At 58.1% G+C, this 20,247-nt stretch overlaps 1 protein-coding gene across 1 annotated transcript in view; it reads left to right on the forward strand.

Moving 5' to 3' along the window:
• The window catches only part of WNT7A (Wnt family member 7A), a 51,701-nt gene that overhangs the window by 10,466 nt on the left and 20,988 nt on the right, over nucleotides 1-20,247 (forward strand). The window contains exon 3 of the mRNA XM_079122271.1: nucleotides 8,146-8,417. Within this exon, the coding sequence (XP_078978397.1) occupies nucleotides 8,146-8,417 (272 nt within the window). The remainder of the gene's footprint in view (nucleotides 1-8,145; nucleotides 8,418-20,247) is intronic.

The raw sequence follows: 20,247 nt of genomic DNA on the forward strand, positions 1-20,247 counted from the left end.
CGTCCCTGAGACAAGCCTACCCGCTTTCAGTCTCTTTTTCCTGGGTGCATTTCGGTGACATCCGTGCTTATGGGAGGAGAGACGGCCACATACCTGGAGATCTGCCCGCGCAGCCACTTACCCAGGCCACAGGTGTTTTCTAGAATCTCCACCCCGTCCATGCTGACCAGCTACCCACAAATCATCAGCAGGCTCTGCTCAGGGGACACTTGCCATCTGGTGGGGACAGACAGATAAATCAGGGCTGAAATGTGGGAGGATGGTTAGTTAGGTGGACTGTGACCCAGAGTTCCCTGCAGGGGTCACCTGAAGCAGGGGTTAAGACCATGTTAAGACCCAACCAGGGTTTCCTGTTGCTCTGAGAATAAGCTGCAAACCTGTCTCATGCTCCTTGACCAACCTCTGCCAAAGTCCTCTTGTCTCAGAACCTTCGCCTTTGCTGTTCTCTCTGCCTGCATGCTGTTCCCAGCTTGACTCGCTCTCTTCATCTTTCCATTCCTGGTTCCCACGGTGCCCACCGCGGGGAGGTCGGAGAGGGGAAAGGCTCAGCGTGGTGATGACCCAGGAGGAGCGTCCAGAATGGGTCACGTGGGCCCTAGGGCACCGGGCAGGGAGGGCAGGAAGAAGCCAGGGAAAGAGGTGGGGACCCAGCCCTGGCACAGGGCTCTCCATGCCAGATCCAGAGGTTGGCTCCCGGGTTGGGAGTTGCCCAAGGGCTGGGATCAGGGGAGAGCCCGGATGTGGGGAGATGATCCAATTCTGTGCGCCCGTTGGAACGTGCTGCGTCTGCAGCGCTGTCACCCGCAAAGAAACCCCGGCTGGGCCCCTGCGCTCCTGGGGACCCTGCCCCTTCTTCTCCACAGGCTGGTTGGCCTCCTGTCTGGTCCCCTCCTGCCAGAATGTTTCCAGGGATGGACACGATGACCCAGGATTCAGCCCTGGGCGTCCACCCTCCTCTCTGGACACACTGGGGAAACTCCGAGGCATTTCTGAGCTTCGCCCTCCCACCCAATCTGTGGCCCACCTGTGCTGGGCGCTTCCTGCTGCCCTGGACGTGGTCAGCTGGGCCTGGGGTCCCTGCACACAGCAGCACAAGGTTCCAGCTTCGTGTCCGTCCCAGGCCGTGAGAGTGGAGCCCGGGTCTGGGGAGCCCATGGATGCCGGGAAGGAGGGATCGGAAGCCCTTTCCAGGGAGGGGACATTTCTTAGCCACACGCCATCTTGCCCAGGCAGAGGCCTATTCTTGCCACCCTTCTTGCTCAGAAGGCAGCGAACAAAGGACTTTTTGTCTCGTCTGCATTTTTCTTTCCTGCTAGCCTCAGTTCATCCTGGCTTTGAGCTCTCCTGACACCGTTCTTTGAGATGAGCCTTTTGTGACCGGTTCTCTTTCCAGAGGGGAGCAGCCCCACACGCAGGCGCACGCGCCGTCAGCCATTCCTTCTGCTGGTGAGACCTGGCAGATAAATAATCCAGGTCCCCACAACCCAGCGGGCGCGGGCAGGGGAGGGGATGATAATCAAAGCCGCCACAAAAATGAGGATGGATAAGATCTGGGCCACCGATGGGGGGTGTCAGCCAGACCCCCGCTTAGAAGAGGGGGCACAGCAGCCGCGTTGTAGGCATGTGCTGATGATGGATAATGCGCGTGATCCCACAGACTATGGATGGGTCCCTTACCACCCGGGGGGACACGGAGAGTGCCGTGCGCGTGGAGGACCAGGCAGATGGCTGACGATTCCCATTTTACAGATGAGGAAACTGAGGCCTCAGGAGGGGAGATGACCGGGTTCGAGGTCCAACCGCGCTGGGAAGGGGAGGCAGGACGTGAACCCAGGTTTATCCGCCTCCAAAATCTACTCCCCCAGGCAAACAGGACAGGTTGGGGGACCACCAGGGAGGGGCAGGTGGTGCACTCTGGTCCTCCGAAGAGGGAAAGGACCAGGGAGGGGATGAAGCTGGGGAGAAAGGAGGCCGGGGACCTGCACAGGCGCCTCCCCAGCCTCCATTTCTGCAGCCCGGTTTCCTTCCAAGGCTGGGTCCGGACACATGCTCCCCGCACCCCCCAAACTTCCTGGCTGGGCACCCGGAGACTCCCTGATCCCTCTGGACGGGACAACGGCACGCAGCACGCTGAGCTCAGAGGGGCTCTGAACGGCCAGGCCACGGGGCTGGCAAGAACCACCTTTTTTCCATCTGTCTATGTTCCAAATGATCATCTATTTCAGCCGTGTCACTGCGGATTGCTCACCCGCTGACCCATTGCCTTTAAATAGCAGAAGAGAAAAAAATTTAAAAAAACCAACAATGCATTTTGTGGTTTCCAGTAAGATACCGTAAATACACCCAGATAATATTCCGGTGCAAACCATTTACGGCTGAGCAGGGCGGTGGAGTGGAATCTTTCGGGCAGGCTGGGACATCAGTTCATTTCCTCTGTCCCCGCGGGGCTCAGGATGGAGCTGGAACAGAGAGGGCGTCAGCCGGGTGATAACGCTGACCCTTCTCCACGGAGCGCCTGGTGGGGGCGCTCGCTGCGGAGCCTCCCTTTCATCGCTGGGATAACTGGGCAGTGACCTGCGGGGGGGTCCTCGTGCACAGATGGGACAGCTGAGGCTCAGGAGGCAGAGTCCTAGCTCAGGGTTGCTCCGCTGAATAAGTAGACAGCAGAGCTCCATCTTACCCTAGTTCTGAGCTGAAGTCCCCCCGCCCCCTGGTTTCCCTCTGGGCAGCGCCCTGGGCTTCCACATGGAAACTTTTACCTGGTGATGTGAGTGGGTTGAGAATTAGGGAGGGACTGGGGGCAGGTGGCACACGCTTGTCATCCCCGGTGGCTCGGGAGGCTGAGGCAGGAGGATCACAAGTTGGAGGCCAGTCTCGACCACTTAGCAAGATATTAAGCAACTCAGTGAGACCCTGTCTCTCAATAAAATATAAAAAGGGCTGGGGATGGGGCTCAGTGGTTGAGCACCCCTGGGTTCAGTCCCTGGGACCAAAATAAATAAATAAACAAGACCTGGCTGGCTTTTCACGGTCTCCCTGCCACCAGGTCTCTCAGCCGGCTCCATTTCTGCAGCAATGAAAGAAGACATCTTGGAACGATTCTTGCCGCTATCTTACAAGAGACCAGGGAGATGGGCAACTAAAGCAGAAGTTTCGCCCTGTCTCCCAAGACTTCCTGTTTATGTAGTCAGGTCTGTGCACAGATGAGAAAAGAGAGGCTCAGCAACGTTGAGTGATTTGTCTAAGGTCACCCAGCACCCACCAGGATTGAAATGAGAACTCAGTGGGCTCCAGGGAGGCTTCTGGAGTGGGTGGGGCTGCAGGTGACCTCCGGGTCCCCTCGTGTCTCCAAGCCTCAGTTTCCCACCCCATCCCGCGTCCGTGAGGCATTGGTGGATGGACTTGAACATGGCTTCTGAGCCTGAGAGAGCAGTTTCAACATTCCAAGACTCTTTTCTTCTCTCTGCCGCAGCCGGTCCTGGGCCTAGCGCGCTTTCCAATTTAAATGGACCTGATAAATCATTTATTGATAAGGTAATTGATAACAAGCCAATGCCATCTCTTGACAAGAGTCCCTGACTTCAGCCAGGGGGCTCTCCCATTAACCAAGGGCTTTGAGAGGGAGAGGGGGGCCCGGAAGGGACTGGAGGGAGGCCTGGGGAAGGACTCTGCCCAACTTGGGACTTGCATCCCAATTCTGTCCAGTGGGTCAAACCGTAAAATCATGGAGAATGGTATCTACCATTCACAGAATCCAGCGGAGAGCTAAGCATGCATCTGGTGCCTAATGGTTGCCCAACAAATGTGACTTCCTCTCTCGACCCCACCCTTCCCTCTCCCCACGAACCCTCCAAGCTTCTGGGTCACTCTTTGCAGGATGGGCTGGGAAGCTGGGCTGATGGGGGCTGGTGTTCATCACAGACTCCATATTGGTCAGAACTTCTCTGACCCTCAGTTTCTTCATCTGCAAAATGGGGATGCTGTTATAGCAAAGAGCAAATAAGACTGACTGGGTGAAGACTGGCTGTTGGTCACTATTTGGGACTTGCTGCCATTCATTTACTGACTAGGTCAACATTTACTAAATACTTATGATGTGCCAGGGAATTTAGCAAGGATCAAGACCAAGTGCTTGCCTTCGAGGAAGTGAAATTCTGGACAGGCACTGGGGTAGGTAACCAGGAAGTGACGGTAAACTGATAAGTCTAAAGTGGCGGGCATTGATAAGGACCTCAGAGAAAACTGAAGCAGACGTTTTGCCCTGTCTCCCAAGATTTCCTGTTTATGTAATCACAGGTGATGTCTGCTTCTGCCTGTGGGGTCAGGTCTGTGCACAGATGAGAAAAGGGAGGCTTAGCAACGTTGAGTGATTTGTCTAAGGTCACCCAGCACCCACCAGGATTGAAATGAGAACTCAGGTCTGTCTCATTCATTCATCTCTCACGTGTGATGCAGGAGGCAGGGACCGAAACAGTCCCAGCTGACTTGGGGGCCAGTCCTTGCTGGACACTGGATACGCAGTTGTCTGAGGCTGGCTTGTTCTGGGTTTGTTTGGTTTTTTTTTTTTTTTTTTTTTTGGTCCCAGGGATTGAACCCAGGGGTGCTTCCCCACGGAGCCACATCCCCAGCCCTTTTTATATTTTACTTAGAGACAGGGTCTCAGTGAGTTGCTTAGGGTCTCCCTAAGTGGCTGAGGCTGGCCTCCAACTTGCCATCCTCCTGCCTCAGCCTCAACCTTGTGATCCTCCTGCCTCAGCCTCCAGGACCACTGGGATTACAGGCCTGAGCCACTGCGCCCGGCAGTAGGCTTGTTCTTTGGGACATCATGGAATTTAGTGAGGCAGAAATGGGACTTCTGGATAATAACAATAACAACCACCCTGACAGTGGCTGACATTTACTGAATAATGCCTCCGTGCCAGGCCCGCTGCTCAGTCGTCACTGTGCCCATTTCACCAGAGAAAGCAACAGGGTCTCAAAGGGTGCCACGCCTGATGTCCCTTCCACAGCCAGCGGACACAGGGCAGTCTCCTCAGGCCCAGGCTAACGCTGGTGGGCAAGTCTAACGTCAAGGTTCAACAGTGACTCCGGCCCGTTCCCGGGTCCCTGGGAGCCCCGACACCAAGAACGACTGTCCCTCATAGCTTCCTGGTCCTGGTGAGGCCCAGCTTGACAGGGAGGCCTCTGCACATGATGAGACTCTGGTCTGGTCTGGTGGTCCACCTGGAACCCAGGGGCGTCAAATGTGACCAGGGTGCCTGTCCTCACCCAGGGGCGTGAGGGGGAAGCCACAGTCACTACTGTTTCCTTCGCTGGGTCACCTGTCCTCATGCCTGCACCATTATGCACTGCTCCCCGGGACTCAGGGACTCAGAGAAACTGGGCGTGGCCACCCGCTGGAGGGCAGAGGGGAGGAGCTTGTCCCTGCGCCTGCGCACAACAGCAAGGAGCTGGGGCAAGGCCAGGCCCCGCCCTCTTCAGTTGGCATGGTCCACTCTTGGTCTGATAAAGGGGACGCAGTCTCCCTTCCGCTGGTGGCAGCAGCAAGCTGCACCTCGGAGTTACTTAATCACGGGGGACAGTCCTAGGTCCGTGCGGGGTGTCTGGGCCTCTCTGCTTTGCTGCCCATACCCGGGTGTCCTGCACAAGCCAACCTTTCTCCTGAAAATTAATGGCGACCTCCCCCCCAATGCTTCACTTGCACCCCTCTTGTGAGAACAGCAACTCCCCCCTGGTCAGTGAACCCTGTAATGACTGACCCCAAGGCCACTTTCCTGTGCCAAGCCGTGTTTGACATTGGCTTTTTTTCTACTCCTCGAAACCACTGTAATAATCTGGGTCCTGTTATCACCCCATTTGATAGTGGAGGAAAGGGGGCACAGAGAGGTTAGGTGACCCACCCGAGGTCACACAGCTGGACAGACATGGAACAGAGACTCCTGCCTCGTGCCTTTCCCATTGTTCCTTTCTAATGGTGTGGTCCTGGAGGGTCTGACCTTGATGTTGATGTCCCCCCTAGGGTTTCTGTGTGTCTGTGTTTGGGGTGTGAGCTCCGTCCCCAAATGGGGACAGGGATGGGGACTTTCTCCTTGTCTTTCTAGGGGTCCCAGGGAATTGCTGACATAGGGTCCATCTTCCCACTTGATTGGAGTTCCTGGAGCACACAGGGGGATAAATCTGAGTCCTCGATCTGGGAAAAGGTGGCCAGCATTGCCCACAGGCTCTCTGACCCCTGCCTGCGCCCCCTCCTCTTGCTGTCTGAGTTGGGCCTACTAGTTTTCTAACCGTCTGGGGTCTGGGGGTGCAGGTTTTCCTGTGTGCCCTCTCCCTGGGAATCTATCCACTATTTCTTTCCCAGTGTCCTGTTGCAGAAGGGCTCAAGACCTTGCAGCCTTCATTAGAAAACTGCCTCCTTCACAGAGCCCAGCAGCTGGAGGCTGGCCCATCCCAGGCCTCCCTACAGGGCTGTGGGGCTTCCTTGTGCCCTACGAGCCCAGCCAGCAACTGGTAGAGCTTACACGGCACTACTTGATTCCATATAATCAAACCAATGTTGGAATTCCAGTGGCTCAGGAGGCTGAGACAGGAGGATCAAATGATCGAGGCCAGCCTCAGCAATTTAGCAAGGCCCTAAGCGATTCAGTGAGACTGTGTCTCAAGCTAAAAAGTAAAAAGCGCTGGGGATGTGGCTCAGTGTTTAAGCACCCCTGGGTTCAATCCCCAATACCAAGAAAAAAATAAAATAAAATAGCATTGTTGGGTTTTATTACCTGACCAGAAGTCCAGCCAGCGTCTGTGGTCCTCTGTGCCAGGCCCTGTCAGGAATGTGCTACCCACAGATGTTTTATAACATCCAGAAAGTGATAAACGCAGGCTTGCAAACTCAGTAGGTGCTCAGATGATGCCCTTTGCAAGTCTCAAAGGTGGGGGCAGAGGCGCCGAGTCCCAGGGTGCCTAGCTGGGGGATGTTTGTTGAGCCAGGCGCCAGGCTAAGCATCTCGTTGGCCCCTGTCTTTTACCTTCTTGGGGTCTCCTATGCGGTAGGCACTGGCCTTATCCAGGTTTCACAAAGGAAGAGACTGAAGCTCTGAGAGGACCAGAGATGCATCCAAGTCATAATCAGTAAAAGGATGGGCTGTGGTGTGAGCCCAGGCCTCGTGTTAACAGGGACACAGGGACACACAGATGTGTGGCCTGGAGTGCCGGAGAAAAGCCTCCAGGAGGCCTGGCCTTCCCCCAGCTCCTCTTGGCCCTGCTTCACCAGCCCAGACTCTCCCTCCGGGAACCTCCCTGAGACCCAGGGAGCCCGCGGCGCGATAGCAAAGGGCCCCAGTGCTCCTGCAGGGGCCAGAACCCCAGGCGGGGCTCCCCAGAGAGCCACCATGAGCCACCCTGTAGTGTAGACCCGGCTCCTGAACTCGCTTTCCAGCGGGAGGCTGGGGTCCAGAGACGCCTGACGTTCAAACGCACACGCGATCCCCTGTCCTGAACCCCGGCTGCTCAGGGCGCCTGCGCCTCCACGGGGAGGCTCAGCGTGTAGCAAGGGAGTCCCGGAGGAGGGCGGGGACGGGCACCCAAAATAGCAGGTGACACACGGCTGGCATCATCCTGGCCACAATAGCGCGCGAGCTAAGGCGTCCAGCCGGTGCCGGGAGCCGAGCACAGGCTGAGCGCTTGGCCCAGAGGAAGCCTGTTGTCCACTGTCACCGTGAGAGATGTGTCCCCAGTTTAAAGCGGAGGAGACCAAGGCTCAGGTCGTGGCTGCAAGTCACAGAGCCGGGGACCGGGGCTCTGGAGCTTGGGCTTGGTCTCCCGGCTCGGGGCCCATGCGCTCTGCAGGTGTCCAGGTGCGCCGATGCGAGATCCTGGGGGCGCTGTGCGCGTGCGCGGGGGACACGCGGTCGAGGGGCTCAGGAGGGGCAGGTGGTGACCGGCTGGAGGCCCCTCGCCTGCCCCGTGCCTTCCTTCTCCGCCGCCCCATCGGCGTCTCCAGGATGGGGACCCCAGGGTCGTGCGCCCTGGGCGCTGGGGCATCGGCAGCGGGGGCTTCGGGGGAGCCAGGAACGGGCGGCCAGTCTCTGTGGGGGCCGTGGCCTTGAGCTCGGGTCCGGGCTCCACCAATCCCTTTCCCTCTGTCCCTGGCAGGGAGCCGGGAGGCCGCCTTCACCTACGCCATCATCGCGGCGGGCGTGGCGCACGCCATCACGGCGGCCTGCACCCAGGGCAACCTCAGCGACTGCGGCTGCGACAAGGAGAAGCAAGGCCAGTACCACCGCGACGAGGGCTGGAAGTGGGGCGGCTGCTCGGCCGACATCCGCTACGGCATCGGCTTCGCCAAGGTCTTCGTGGACGCCCGCGAGATCAAGCAGAACGCGCGCACGCTCATGAACCTGCACAACAACGAGGCGGGCCGCAAGGTAGGGGCCGCCCGCTGCCGCGGAAGCCGGGCCGAGGTCCTGCGGTGTCCGGTGCAGCCCGGCTCCGCCACTCTGGGGTCCACGTGCCGGTCACCGTTTGTGAACGGATGCAGCTGTGGGTTACTAAAGAGGCTGCTGACCGAGTGTCCATGAAAACAGATCTGATGTTACTCAGCCAGATGGAAAGAGGGGTGCAGGCCAGCTCTTATCCTGGGTCCCCAAAGCCAGCTGTGCAAAACCGTGGGGGTAAGGGTTCCATGGGGATCAGCTGCCAGAGCCTCTCACCTGGCCTGATCATCTTAACCAAGATCTGGAGAGCAAAACAAAGGAGATGAATGTTCCCTGGTTATTGACTCTTCGGATCCTCCTGGATCTTAGAAGAGAGTCTGAGCTGAAAGAAGAGTTGGGAATGTTCTAGAGTCGGGAATGTTCTAGCATGTTTCCAGTGGAGGACAAAGGGGGCTGGATACCCTAGCCAGTGAGCAGCTGGCTGTTAAACCTCAGGAGCAGCAGATGGGTCTGCAGGCCCAGAGTCCAGGGCAAGGGTCCGTGGTGTAGGGGGATCACAGGGGACAGGTGCTGTCCATGTCAGCACTAGCCACAGTCATTGAGAAACCGACCAAGGTGCCAATAATGTAGTCAGTCCCCATTCCAGGAAGTATTCCAGCTTGACTCACATCTTGGGGCACCCAAGTGACTGCACCTGGCTTTGACAGTGTCTGAGGTTGAGACTGAGGTTGAAGCAGGCTCTGGAAAGGCCTGGAAGGATGAGGTGCTCAGAGCCCATCCTGGAACCTTGGAAGTTTGGGTAACTGAGCTCTCTTGTCTGTGAGCCAGGGTGGCCAGGGAGGGAGGGCTTGGTGCCTGGTGGCACTGGGACAGACCACTGCTGTAAAAGGACATGTAGGGTCACCATGAACCAGGAGTGAGGGTGCCCACCTGTAATCCCAGCAGCTGGGGAGGCTGAGGCAGGAGGATCGCAAGTTGGAGGCCAGCCTCCGCAATTTAGCGAGGCCCTGAGCAACTTAGCGAGACCCTGTCTCTAAATAAAACATACAGAGGGCTGGGGCAGGAACACAGGCCCCATTCTGTGAGTTCCTAGTAGACTCCAGCCCCCTTCAGCCATGTGGGGACTTGGGCCCAAGGTGGCCAGACCCTCTGATTTTAGTCTTAGATTTTTATGTGCCATCAGCTTGGATTTTAAAACTGGTCTTTAACAAAGTACAAAAAACGAAAATGACACTTAGGACCTCAAACGGGTCAATCTACTGGCCAAGTCCGGGCCTCCAGCACCCCAGCTGGGTGAGTGGCAGGCAGGAGGTCCGGAGTCCGGGCTGCTGCTGCCTCTGCCCTGCGCCACGCGGTCTTCTGGCCCCTGATGTTTTCATCGCTGAATCTGCACAGTGTCCCCCCACCCCAGGGGGCACTGTCGTTAGCCACCTGTTACGGGTGGAATGGAGCCCTGGAGGAAGGCGCCAAGGGTCTCTCCGCGCACAGAAGCCCAGAAGGAACCCAAGCCCAGCACGCCCAGCTGCGGGGTTGGCAGATTTTCCATGGCCATGCTTATGGGGGCTGGTGGTGATCGGAGCCAGGCTGGCGACCCGTAGGGGTGCCCGGGGTCAGGTCCAGCTCGCCGGGCCTGCCTGCCTTGCCGTGTTCTCAGGGGCGACCTGGGTAGGGCGCGCGGACCCCAGGGCTGGCCTGGCGCGCTTAGTGAGCGCGCTCCGCCCAGGGCCGCTGCGAGCCCAGTTGCGCGCATGCGCGTCAGGCAGCGGCGCCTCCCCTGTGCAGGAGCAAGGCCAGGTGCAGAGGGTGGGAAGCGCCAGGAGGCCCTCCTCTGGCCACGCACGCCTGTCCCTCCCTCCTCGCAGGCCACTAAGTCACGCCAGGAAGCCGCTCACCTGATCTACCCCAGGGGGGCGGTTTTGAGGCCCTGGTAGTGTCATGGGTGGGGACTCCTGCCCAGGGTGGGACAGGCTATTTCCTCGTCCTTCTTTCTGGGGTAAGGTCCCCTCAGGTCATGGGTCCCAGGTCACAGGCTCCCTGGGGCCCCTGGCAGCAGGGCTCAGTCCCTGGAGGTGGACAGACGGAAAGCAATGACTTCCATCCCCAGTGTCCCTGTGGGTGGCGACCTGGTGGGGGATCGGTGACCCACAGCGAGTCAGGCTGGGGGGACGGGGAGGAAGGGACCTCATAGGCCACACAGCACTGCCCCGCGGCTGGTGGCTGGCTGCAGGGCGTGGGCCAGGCACGGGGAGCCTGCCTCCCAGGCACAGGTCACCGTGCCTCCTGGAGGAGGTGAGCCCCAAAGATGGAGTCCGTTGGGCTAAGCGGATGAGAGGGGAAGGCAACCAGGTCTGGTGCGCAGGGGCACTGGGGACGAACAAGGCAGAAGTCGGGGTGCAGGGCCAGCATTCGGCCCAAACTGGCTGGTCTGGGTGTCCCTGAGGAGTCACCTCAGCCAGGGTGTCCTGCCAGGTCACCCGCCAGGGCAGGGCCTGAGAGTCTGGCCCCTGCCCCCGCCCCCACCTCCTCTATGGCTGCTTCTGTTCCTTGTCTAAATTTCCACCATGCTACTCAGTCCTTCGAGGTGCTTCTCTTCCTGTTCCTTGTCCCTTCTCGGATGTCACCTCATTCTGGGGCCTTCTCTCCTCCCCAGTCTGTAAGCTGGCTAAGGACCCAGATTCCTGGTGACTCTGACAAAGCTGTATTCCAGACCCTGGCGTTCAGGAACTCTCCAGAAATGTGTATGGGGTGTGTGGATGAGGAGGACCTTGTGGGTGCTAGGGAGCCATTTATGGTTCTGGAGCAGGAACGTCATAGCAAGAAACTCAGGAGACGGAGTGAAGTTCAATCTCTGAATGGGGTGTAGGAGGAGCGCCAGCCAGGCCTGGCTTAATGTTCCTGAGCAGGTGGAATGGACGCTCCCTACCTGCCCAGCTCCGCTGTGCCTACAGAGGCTTTCTAGAAAAGCGGTTCAACCAGACCCGGGTATCTTTCCTGACGTAGAATTGGGGCTCCCTAGGGAAAAACCCCGAGCAACACCCTGCCCAGAGAGGGCACCTGGGGCGGGGGCCGCACAGCGCGGCAGGAAGTTGTCCCTTGATGCTTCCTCCTGGCTGCAGGGTGTTCCAGGTGGCCTGGAACAGGTCAGCCACCTGCCATTCCCCAGGATCCCACAGTCCCCCCCCCCCCCCCCACGATGGAGAAACCCCCAGGGAAGGGGTCCCCTGCGCAGCTCCTGGCGGGGCATCCTGGGAAGGCTGGGGAGGTGTTTGTGCCTGGTGGCCTCAGTCCTGCTGCGCAGAGGCAAGACTCAACCTGACCGCAGGCTCTGGGGCTTGTTGGCAGCCGGAGTGGGAGAGGAGAGGGGGCGGGGGGAGGTCCCACACGCCTTCTGCAGGCCTGCGCAGGGCTGTCCCCAGGGCTGCGGGGCAGCCCCGCACCCCACCTGGCAGAGGAGAGAGAATGGAGGCCACCAGGGGCCCCCACCTTCAAGGGTCTCCGCAGAGCCCAGCCCTGGCTGGCAGGGGTGGGCCACAGAGCTGGAGAGGTGTCCCCGCGGGTTCATGCCCTGGTGCGGCCTGCAGGTGAGAGGCCAGGGCTGGCCAGGTTCAAAGATGGCAGCGGGGACTTCGGGCACCTCTGGGGGAGGGGCGTCCTGTTGGAACCGCGTGGCTCCTGCTGGCATTTTGAGGCCATAATACTTCTGGGCTGACGTCACACATGCCTCTCTGCTTGGGATGGTAGAATTTGCGACTCACCTCCTGGCAGGTGGGGTTTGGAATCACAGGATCTTTGGCTGGGAGGGGAGAGGCGTCAGAGGCTTTGTGGGTTGGAATCACTTTTCTCCAGCAATTTTCTTTTTCTTTTTCTTCTTCATACTGGAGATTGAACCTAGGGGTGCTTCACCCCTGAGCCACATCCCAGCCCTTTTTATATTTTATGTAGACACAGGGTCTCACTGAGTTGCTTAGGACCTCACTAAGTTGCTGAGGCTGGCCTCCAACTTGCGATCCTCCTGCCTCAGCCTCCGAAGCTGCTGGGATGACAGGCGTGCGCCACCGTGTTCAGCTTCTCCAGCAATTTGGGCAGCAGGGAGGGGAACTACCCATGGCCCACGCCCTCTCGGGGGCTCAGTCTCACTCGAGTCAGATAAGAAGGCCAAAATAGTGACTGGGGGCCGCGCACCAGGGGACAAATGGGATACAGAAGAGGCAGGAAAGAGATCAGAGAAGTAGAGGCTTCCTCTGGAACTCCTGTCCTTCTGGAAACCCCAAAAGTGAAAAGAAGGGATCTTTTAGTGGGGCTTTGAGGCATGCGTAGGAGTCCTCCAGATGGGGCGTGGCTTAGAGAGCGCTGACCTGTGTCAGATCCCAGGCTCCACCCACGAGGGTTCGGCAGGCTGAAGGCGAACTCGGGAGCCTTCAGCGTCGGGCCAAGGAGGGAGACTAACTCCTCGCGCGCCCTTGGTGGGGATGTCCCGCGGGCAGGGCCTCCCTGCGACAGGGTCAGGGACCACGAAGGGGCTCTGGCGGCTAAACTCGGCAGGGTCTTGGTGTGGGTGGAGAGGCAGGGGAGCTAGGCCTGGGATAAGGGAGAGACTCAGGGTGCCCTTGGTCTCCGGCCTGGGACGGGTCGCAGGTGCAGGTGAGGATATCCCTGGATGCGGGTGAGCTCTTTGCAGCCACCAATGGGAGGTGGCCATGAAGCGTCGACCCCTGCAGGATTATTTAGCAGGGCCCCACCACCGCCTGGGGACAAGGGCACGGGGCAGGAGGCGTTCGGGACAGGAAGGCACGGGGGCGGGGGTGGAAGGGGCTGGAGACGTGGGGTTTCCTGGATGCACTCGTGAGTCACCTAAAATGTCCCCCCAGGGTGTGCCAAGGAGCCCCGGTTGCTTTGAGTCGGTCTCTGCTATTTCTGGAACCTGTGCCAGAGGCGACTGGGTCCCCAAGGTGGTACCGCACATGGCCGCCGGCTGGCCAGGCCTTGCTGCCCCTGGGAGGGAGGCCCGGCCTGCTCGGGGGCCTGGAGGCCGGGAGCCCGCAGCCCCTTCCGGGGAGAGTGTGGCAGCAGCAGGAGCAGCAGCCCTGGGGACGGGCGGCCGGGACAGGGCTGGCCCCCGTTGGAATGTGCCGTGGCTCCCAGGGAGGTGAGCTCAGGGGGATGGAATTCCACCGGGTGCAAGGCAGTCACCTCCCGGCCCTGCCCAGGCTCTTGCTCATGGAGGGCTGCCGGTCTTGTCCCTTCCTGCCCTGCCCGGTCTGGTCTGGGTGCTCCTGGGAGCCAGATTCCGCCTCCTGCTGCCCCGGGAGTCAGGGGACAGCCCCTGACTGAGACCCGGCCCCTGGCAGCCGGGCGAGGCCCAGATAAGACTTGCTTAACTATGCTCCTCTCCGCTGTCCTGAGGGCCACTTGCATATTTGACCAGACAGAGTGGTCAGCGGCGGCATGTCAAGGGCCTGAGTCGCCAAGCCCCACCCCCCAGGCGGGGCTGCAGGCGTGTCCTCAGGCTGCTGCGGGGCCCAGAGGTGGGTTCTCACCTTGGGAACTGAAAAGCCTGCAGCAGGGCCTTGGGGACAGACTAGAAGTGGCCTTGGGCAAATCTCATGCCTCTAGGGCCTTAGATTCGGCCACGACAAGGACTTCTTCCCTATATTCTCAGAAGGGTCCTCAAGTGTGGCATGAGGCTGGTGGGGACACGGAGTCCTTAGGATCATCAGACACCAAGCTCCTCTTCAGCTATCCTCCCCGGCTCACAGGCCTCCAGCCCTGCACGGCGGGGGTGAGCCAAGCGTGTTTCTACCTCAGGACCTTGGCACATGCTGTGTCTGCTGTCTGGAAGGCTCTTCCCTCAAAATCTTTGCATAACTAGCTCCCGTTCCTTAAGTCCCCTTCTCTGGGTTCTCAAGGAAGCCCTTCCTGACTTCTTGCCCCAATATCCACCATATATCTCTGAACCCCACTCTGCCTTTATTCTTACTCAGTTTTCTGTGTGTGTAATTATCTCGCCAGCATATGTGATAATCTCATATCAAGATAGCTCTGTCTTTATTGCCGGTCACTTCCCACTACAGAGTCAGCCCCGCAAGGGTAGGGGTGGTGTAAGTCCCCCCCCCAAGTCCCCTGTGCCTAGAACAGGCATGGCATATAGTAAATGCTCAAGAAATGGTAGCTGAGTGAATGAATGTAATGAGAGGTCTCTGCTGTTTCCTGGGGAAGATTCTCAGGAGCAGGGTTACCTGATCCAGCACAGGACGCTCAGTTAAATTTAGGTGGTGTTTGAGATAGACCAAAAGAATTCGTATTAGAAGCACGTTCCCCCGTGCTGCACGGGACATACTGGCCCTAGAAAAACTATTCATTGTTTCTCTGAAATTCAGATTTGATTCGGCTTCTTATATATTTAATGAAATTTCTGTTGAGATAGATGTAGATTCACGTGCAGTTTTAAGAAGACAGAAAGACCCTCCACACCCTTAACCCAGTTTTCTCCCTGGTAACACTTTGCAGAACTATAAGACAATGTCACAGTTGGATATATATATATTTTTTAAAATATTTTTTGGTACCAGGGACTGATCCCAGGGGTGCTTAGCCACTGAGCCACATCCCCAGTCCTTTTTATATTTTATTTAGAGACAGTGTCTCGCTGAGTTGCTCGGGGCCTTGCTAAGTTGCTGAGGCTGGCCTCCACCTTGCGATCCTTCTGCCTCAGCCTCCTGAGTAGCTGCATGCACCACTGTGCCCTGAAAACTTTTTAATAAAGTGCTAACCTGCTATCCAGAGGGACCATGTTAACTTTCCATTATTACAATACCTGAGATATAAAAAGAAGTGGTTTGTCTGGGCAGGAGGGGCAGAGACCCCATTGAAGGACATGCCTCCCCTGCAATGATCTTAAGACCTCCCACTAGTCCCCGCCTCTTAAAGGTTCCAGGACCTCCCAATAGCAACCACCCTGGGAGCGAAGCCTTTTTCCTTCTTTTTGGTACTGAGGATGAAACCCAACCCAGGTCCTCGCTCCTACTGGCCAAGTGCTTTCCCACTGAGCCACATCCCTAGTCCACGTTTTAAATTTTATTTTGAGACAGGGTCTCACTCATTTGCCCAGGCTGGCCTCAAACTTGAAATCCTCCTGCCTCAGCCTCCAGTGCAACCGAGCCTTATCATGTGGGCCTCTGGGTGACATTTCAGACACAAAATATCACAGTGCTTTTCCATTCTCCCTGCCTACAAGCAATGTATGAATATTCCAGTTTCTCCACAGCCTCAGCCACATTTGGCAATATCATGATTATTATTATTTTTTCCATTGTGATCAGGGTGTGTTATACTTTGATTTTTTTATTTTTTGGTCCCAGGTATTGAACCCAGGGGTGCTTAACCACTGAGTCACCTCCCCAACCCTTTTTATCTTTTATTTTGAGACAGGGTCTCACTGAGTTGCTTAGGGCCTAAGTTGCTGAGGCTGGCCTCCAACTTATGATCCTCCTGCCTCAGCCTCCCAAGCCGCTGGGATGACAGGCGTGCACCCACTGCATCTGATATACCTTGATTTTTATTTTTATCTTTCTCCTACTGGCTGATGATAGGGGACATCTTTTTATGTGCTGAGTTACCACCTCTTCATCCTCCAGTGGAGTGATTATTGATGTCTTTTGCCCGTTTCCTAATTAGACCGTCTAGCTTTTTTACTGAATCTGCACCTCTCTTTATATATTCTAGATGGTGGGCTTCTCTCAGCGAGGTGACTTGCAACTATCTTTTCCTAGTCTTATCTTTTTATCTTCGTCACAGGAAATTTCACAGAGTAAAATTTTGATGAGGCTCCGTTGATGAATTTGTCCTTTTATAGGAAAAACTGTTGTAATTTTGGGTGGTGGTTGTTGCTTCGTTTTGCAGTACTGGGGGTTGAACCCGGGGGGAGCTTTCCCACTGAGCCACATCCCTGGACCCTGGTATTTTTTGGAGGCAGGGTCCTGCTTCGTTGCCGAGGCTGGCCTCAAACTTGTCATCCTCCTGCCTTGGCCTCAGAGTCCCCTGGACTACGGGTGTGTGCCACCACGCCCGGCTTCTTTCATGGAGAGTGCTTTCGATGTCATCTTTGCTCCTGTTTCTCTTTTATCTGTTTCTCCGTGATCCTTCTTTAAATTCTTATTCATTTTTAACTGTGGTAAAATGCAGCTAACCCGCAACATGACCACTTTCAACCATTTTTAAGTGTTGAAAACTTACGTCGTGCAGCGGAAGTTCTCCAGAACTTCTTCGCCTTCCCACACTGAAACTCTGTCCCCATGCAACACTAATCCCTGTCCCCGTCCCCGCCCTGCCCCCTCCACGCCCGGTCTGTGTGCGGTAAGTGGTTTTGGGGTTCTCCTGCCTGGCTCGACTTAGCATGCTGTCTTAAAGGTTCTGTGATCCCCTCCGAGTGAGCTTTTGCACAAGGTGGGAGTTTTGCGTCCAGGTTCATTGACTGGCCTAGTAATGTGCTAAATCTGGCCACCCTGCCCTGCCTCTGCCGCCCCATGAGAACAGTAGCTTCTGGAACCTTCCAAGCATGGAAGCCTTGTTTGGGAGCTGGAGACTCTTCCTTCCTGGGACCTGCTGAATCCAGGGGAGACGGAAACCCAGACCTGGAGGGCTCTTGCCACCCGCACCCAGAGAGTGGAGGGGCGGGATTCCCCCGGGGCCGCAGGGCAGGGCCAGGGCAGAAGCCACCGAGAGCAGACCAGAGGTGGGGCGGGCGGCAGGAAGGGCCCAGGCCGGGGAAGGAGGCTCACGGGGCCGGGGATGGCACAGCAAGGGCTGGACCCAGCAAGGTCCTGTCACTGATGCCAGAGTGATAGCAGCCGACCGTGCCCAGGAAGGGAGGGGACAAGATAAGGGAGGCCGGGCGGGGGGCGGGGACCAGGCAGGCGGGAACAGCCCTTCCCAAGGAGAAGGGCGCCCTGGGAGGGTCCCCTGCTCTGGAGCCCGGTCCGCTGCACCCAGCTCTGCTCTGAGCTGCTAAGACCCCTGCGCCCCCCAACCTGGCACGGACAGAGGGGGAGGCTCAGCCAGGGGGAGGGTAACAGGAGGAGGCGGTCACTGTCCCCTAGTCCCTAAGGACTGGGGGAGGGGCAGTGGCAGCCAGACCAGGTCTCAGGGGACAGAACGGGATGGGAAAAGGCTTCCGTTCAAACGAGAAGGAACTTGAACCAGGCAGGGGCCCCGAGTCGCCGTCAGAGCAAGAGGAGGGAAGGTGCTCGATGACCGAGCGCACAGGGGACATTCTCTGGTGAGCACTGACAATACATGCGACTCATTTAATCCCCAGGACGACGGCCGAGCCCCTGGGAGGTGAGCATTCTGTTCTCTCCCTTTTACCGATATGAAAATGGAAGCACAGAGAGGTTAAGCAAGTTGCCTAAGGCTGCACAGCTGACAGGACCACCCAGCCCCAGAGGTCCTCTCCGGCTCCTGACATCCTGTGGCTCCCTGGGGTTCTTCAGGTTCTCAGATCCTGTGCCTTGGGGAGCCCTCAGCCACAGCGTCCTCTCCCCCTCTGGTCACGTGGGCCCGTCCTTGGGCCGCTGCCTTCTGCCTGAGAGAGGCCAACTCAGGGACGGGCTGTTCAGAGGGGCTTCTCCAGGTCGCCCCTTCTCAGCAGGTGGGACCCGGACAGCCATTGCAGGGCGGCGGGCCTTGGGGTTGGAAGTGCCGAGCTCTCTCCCCTCTGCGGAGGCCATGCTGGTTGGAGAGGGGCTGTTCTGGGGCTCGCTCCTGCCTTTACTGCTTCCTGTGTGTCCTCGGGCAAGTTACTTGACCTCTCTGTGCCTCAGCTTTTCCACCCGTACAACAGGGGCAAGAATGGCTCCGTAGAGCATTAGTATGGTTAAGCGACTGGACGGATTCGAAGTGGTTCGAGTCACGTCGCTTAGTGCCGTGACCACAAGTCACGTGTGGCTGTTTAAACTGAAGTGAATTAAAAACGGGTCAGTTGGAAGTCAGATTCTTGGTCCCAGTGGGCGCGCGTGCAGGTGCCTGCGGGGTGCGGCTCTTGGCTACCGTGTTGGACAGTCCCGTGGTCGCGGGAAGTCGCAGGGGACGGCTCTGACGTAGGATGCTAGGGGGTATACAGTAGGCGCTCAGATGTGGGACCCGTGATCATCGAGGTGTCCCCGGGAGGACTGGGCAGCAGCGGCCACCGACCCTTCCTCCCCCGGGGGTCTCCAGTGTAGCCACGTGGCTGCGCTCGGAAGGCGTTCCCAGGGTGGCTTCTGGCCGGGCAGCCGGGGCTCACTTGAAACCGACCTGGAAAGGGAGGGAGGGGACGGAGGGGTGAGGCCAGGAGTCTCCCCAGCGAGGTAAAGTCAGGGGGCTCAGTTACACCACGGTGAGACCAAGTCAAAAGGCGTCCACTGGGGACAATTGCCTCCTTTGTCCCCAGGAAGGGACCGGGACTCCCGGGTGTTATCAAATCTGCATGGGGGAGGGGCGGGGGAGGGGACCCAGGCGATGGGGGGCCGCCAGGGAGGGGCAGGAGCCGCCCGGGGGAGGGAGGGGCCGGCTTGGCCGGGGGATGGCCTGCACCCAGAGCCAGCAGCTGTCACCGTCCCTAATCCTGGACACTTAGGTGTCTCTTGAGGAGAAATCCCAGTTCAATTATGTCCCCGAGAAGGACTGCCCGCCTGTTGGGGCGCGTCCTCAGCCCTGGCCTTTTGGGGGACGCTTGAGACGCGGCTGATCACCACCAGCGCCGCCGGGCCTGCTTCGGGGGAATCCGTGTCCCTCGCCCAGTTTCCCTGGAGGACACTGAGTCCATTTCACAGATGGGCGACTGAGGCCCAGGCAGTCATTGCAACAGCATCGCAGGCTCTCCCGGGACAGGAGGCAGGGCCTGCTGGACGTGGGCAGGGGTGAGGCCGGCGGGCAGCTGGTCAGCGGGCAGCCCTGCATGTGCCTCCCAACGGGCATGGGCCCCAAACCACATGCACTTCACAGCTGATCTCACCAGGTTCCCTTTATAACTTGCGAGATTTTTCTTTCTTTTTTTTTTGGACACTGTTTCCTGGCCAGGCCGAGCCTCCTCCCTCCGGGTAAGGGACGCTGACTCTGTAGGGAGCTCCCTGTGTAGGGAGCACTCCTCTCCTAGGCTTTGAGAATTCTGGACTCTGGGAGGCCAGGAGGCCAGGAGGGGAGGCCAGGAGGGAGGCTGGTGGGGCTGTGAGCCATATCCTGCTCTGGACTCTGAAAGAATTCAACTTGGGCCTTTGTCCTGGGCAGGGAGCGGGGAAGGACCTGGTGGAGGGAAGTTTCCGTAACAACTCTGACTGTGCAATTTGTCAGCTGTGTGACCTTGGGCGGGCACCCTCTCTGAGCCTCGGTTTGCACAGGTGGGGGGAAAGCCAAGGAGCAGGGGTACTTCCCAGTCTCTGGTGCAGATTAAATGAGATAATGCCCTTCAAGCGCCCAGGCGCCGGCTCTCCTGCCGCTGCTGGAACCCTTGTTGGCACTGGAAGCCACCGTTCCCTTTAATCCCTACGCTCTAGCCCGAGGATCTTTCCAGATCTGAAACGCCATTTTTATTTTTCATGTCGTGGTTACAAAACGTGCTGGAAGGATTTAGGGAGGAGAGGTGGTCCAGGAAATCATGGAGATTTGTCATCTCACTGAATAGGGAGGATCAGGGACCAAGCCACTGGGACACCAGGTTGCTCCTCCCTTTTCTGAGGTAGGTGATGTCCACCTGGGTCCCTCGGTCAGCCTGATATGGACAACCAACTGCCTAGAAGGCCCCATCCAGGCCCTTTCCTGCCCCATGTCCCAGGACCTGCAAAGCCCC

Source organism: Sciurus vulgaris (genome assembly GCF_902686455.1).
Source record: "Sciurus vulgaris genome assembly, chromosome: 19".
NCBI classification, from domain to species: Eukaryota; Metazoa; Chordata; class Mammalia; order Rodentia; family Sciuridae; genus Sciurus; species Sciurus vulgaris.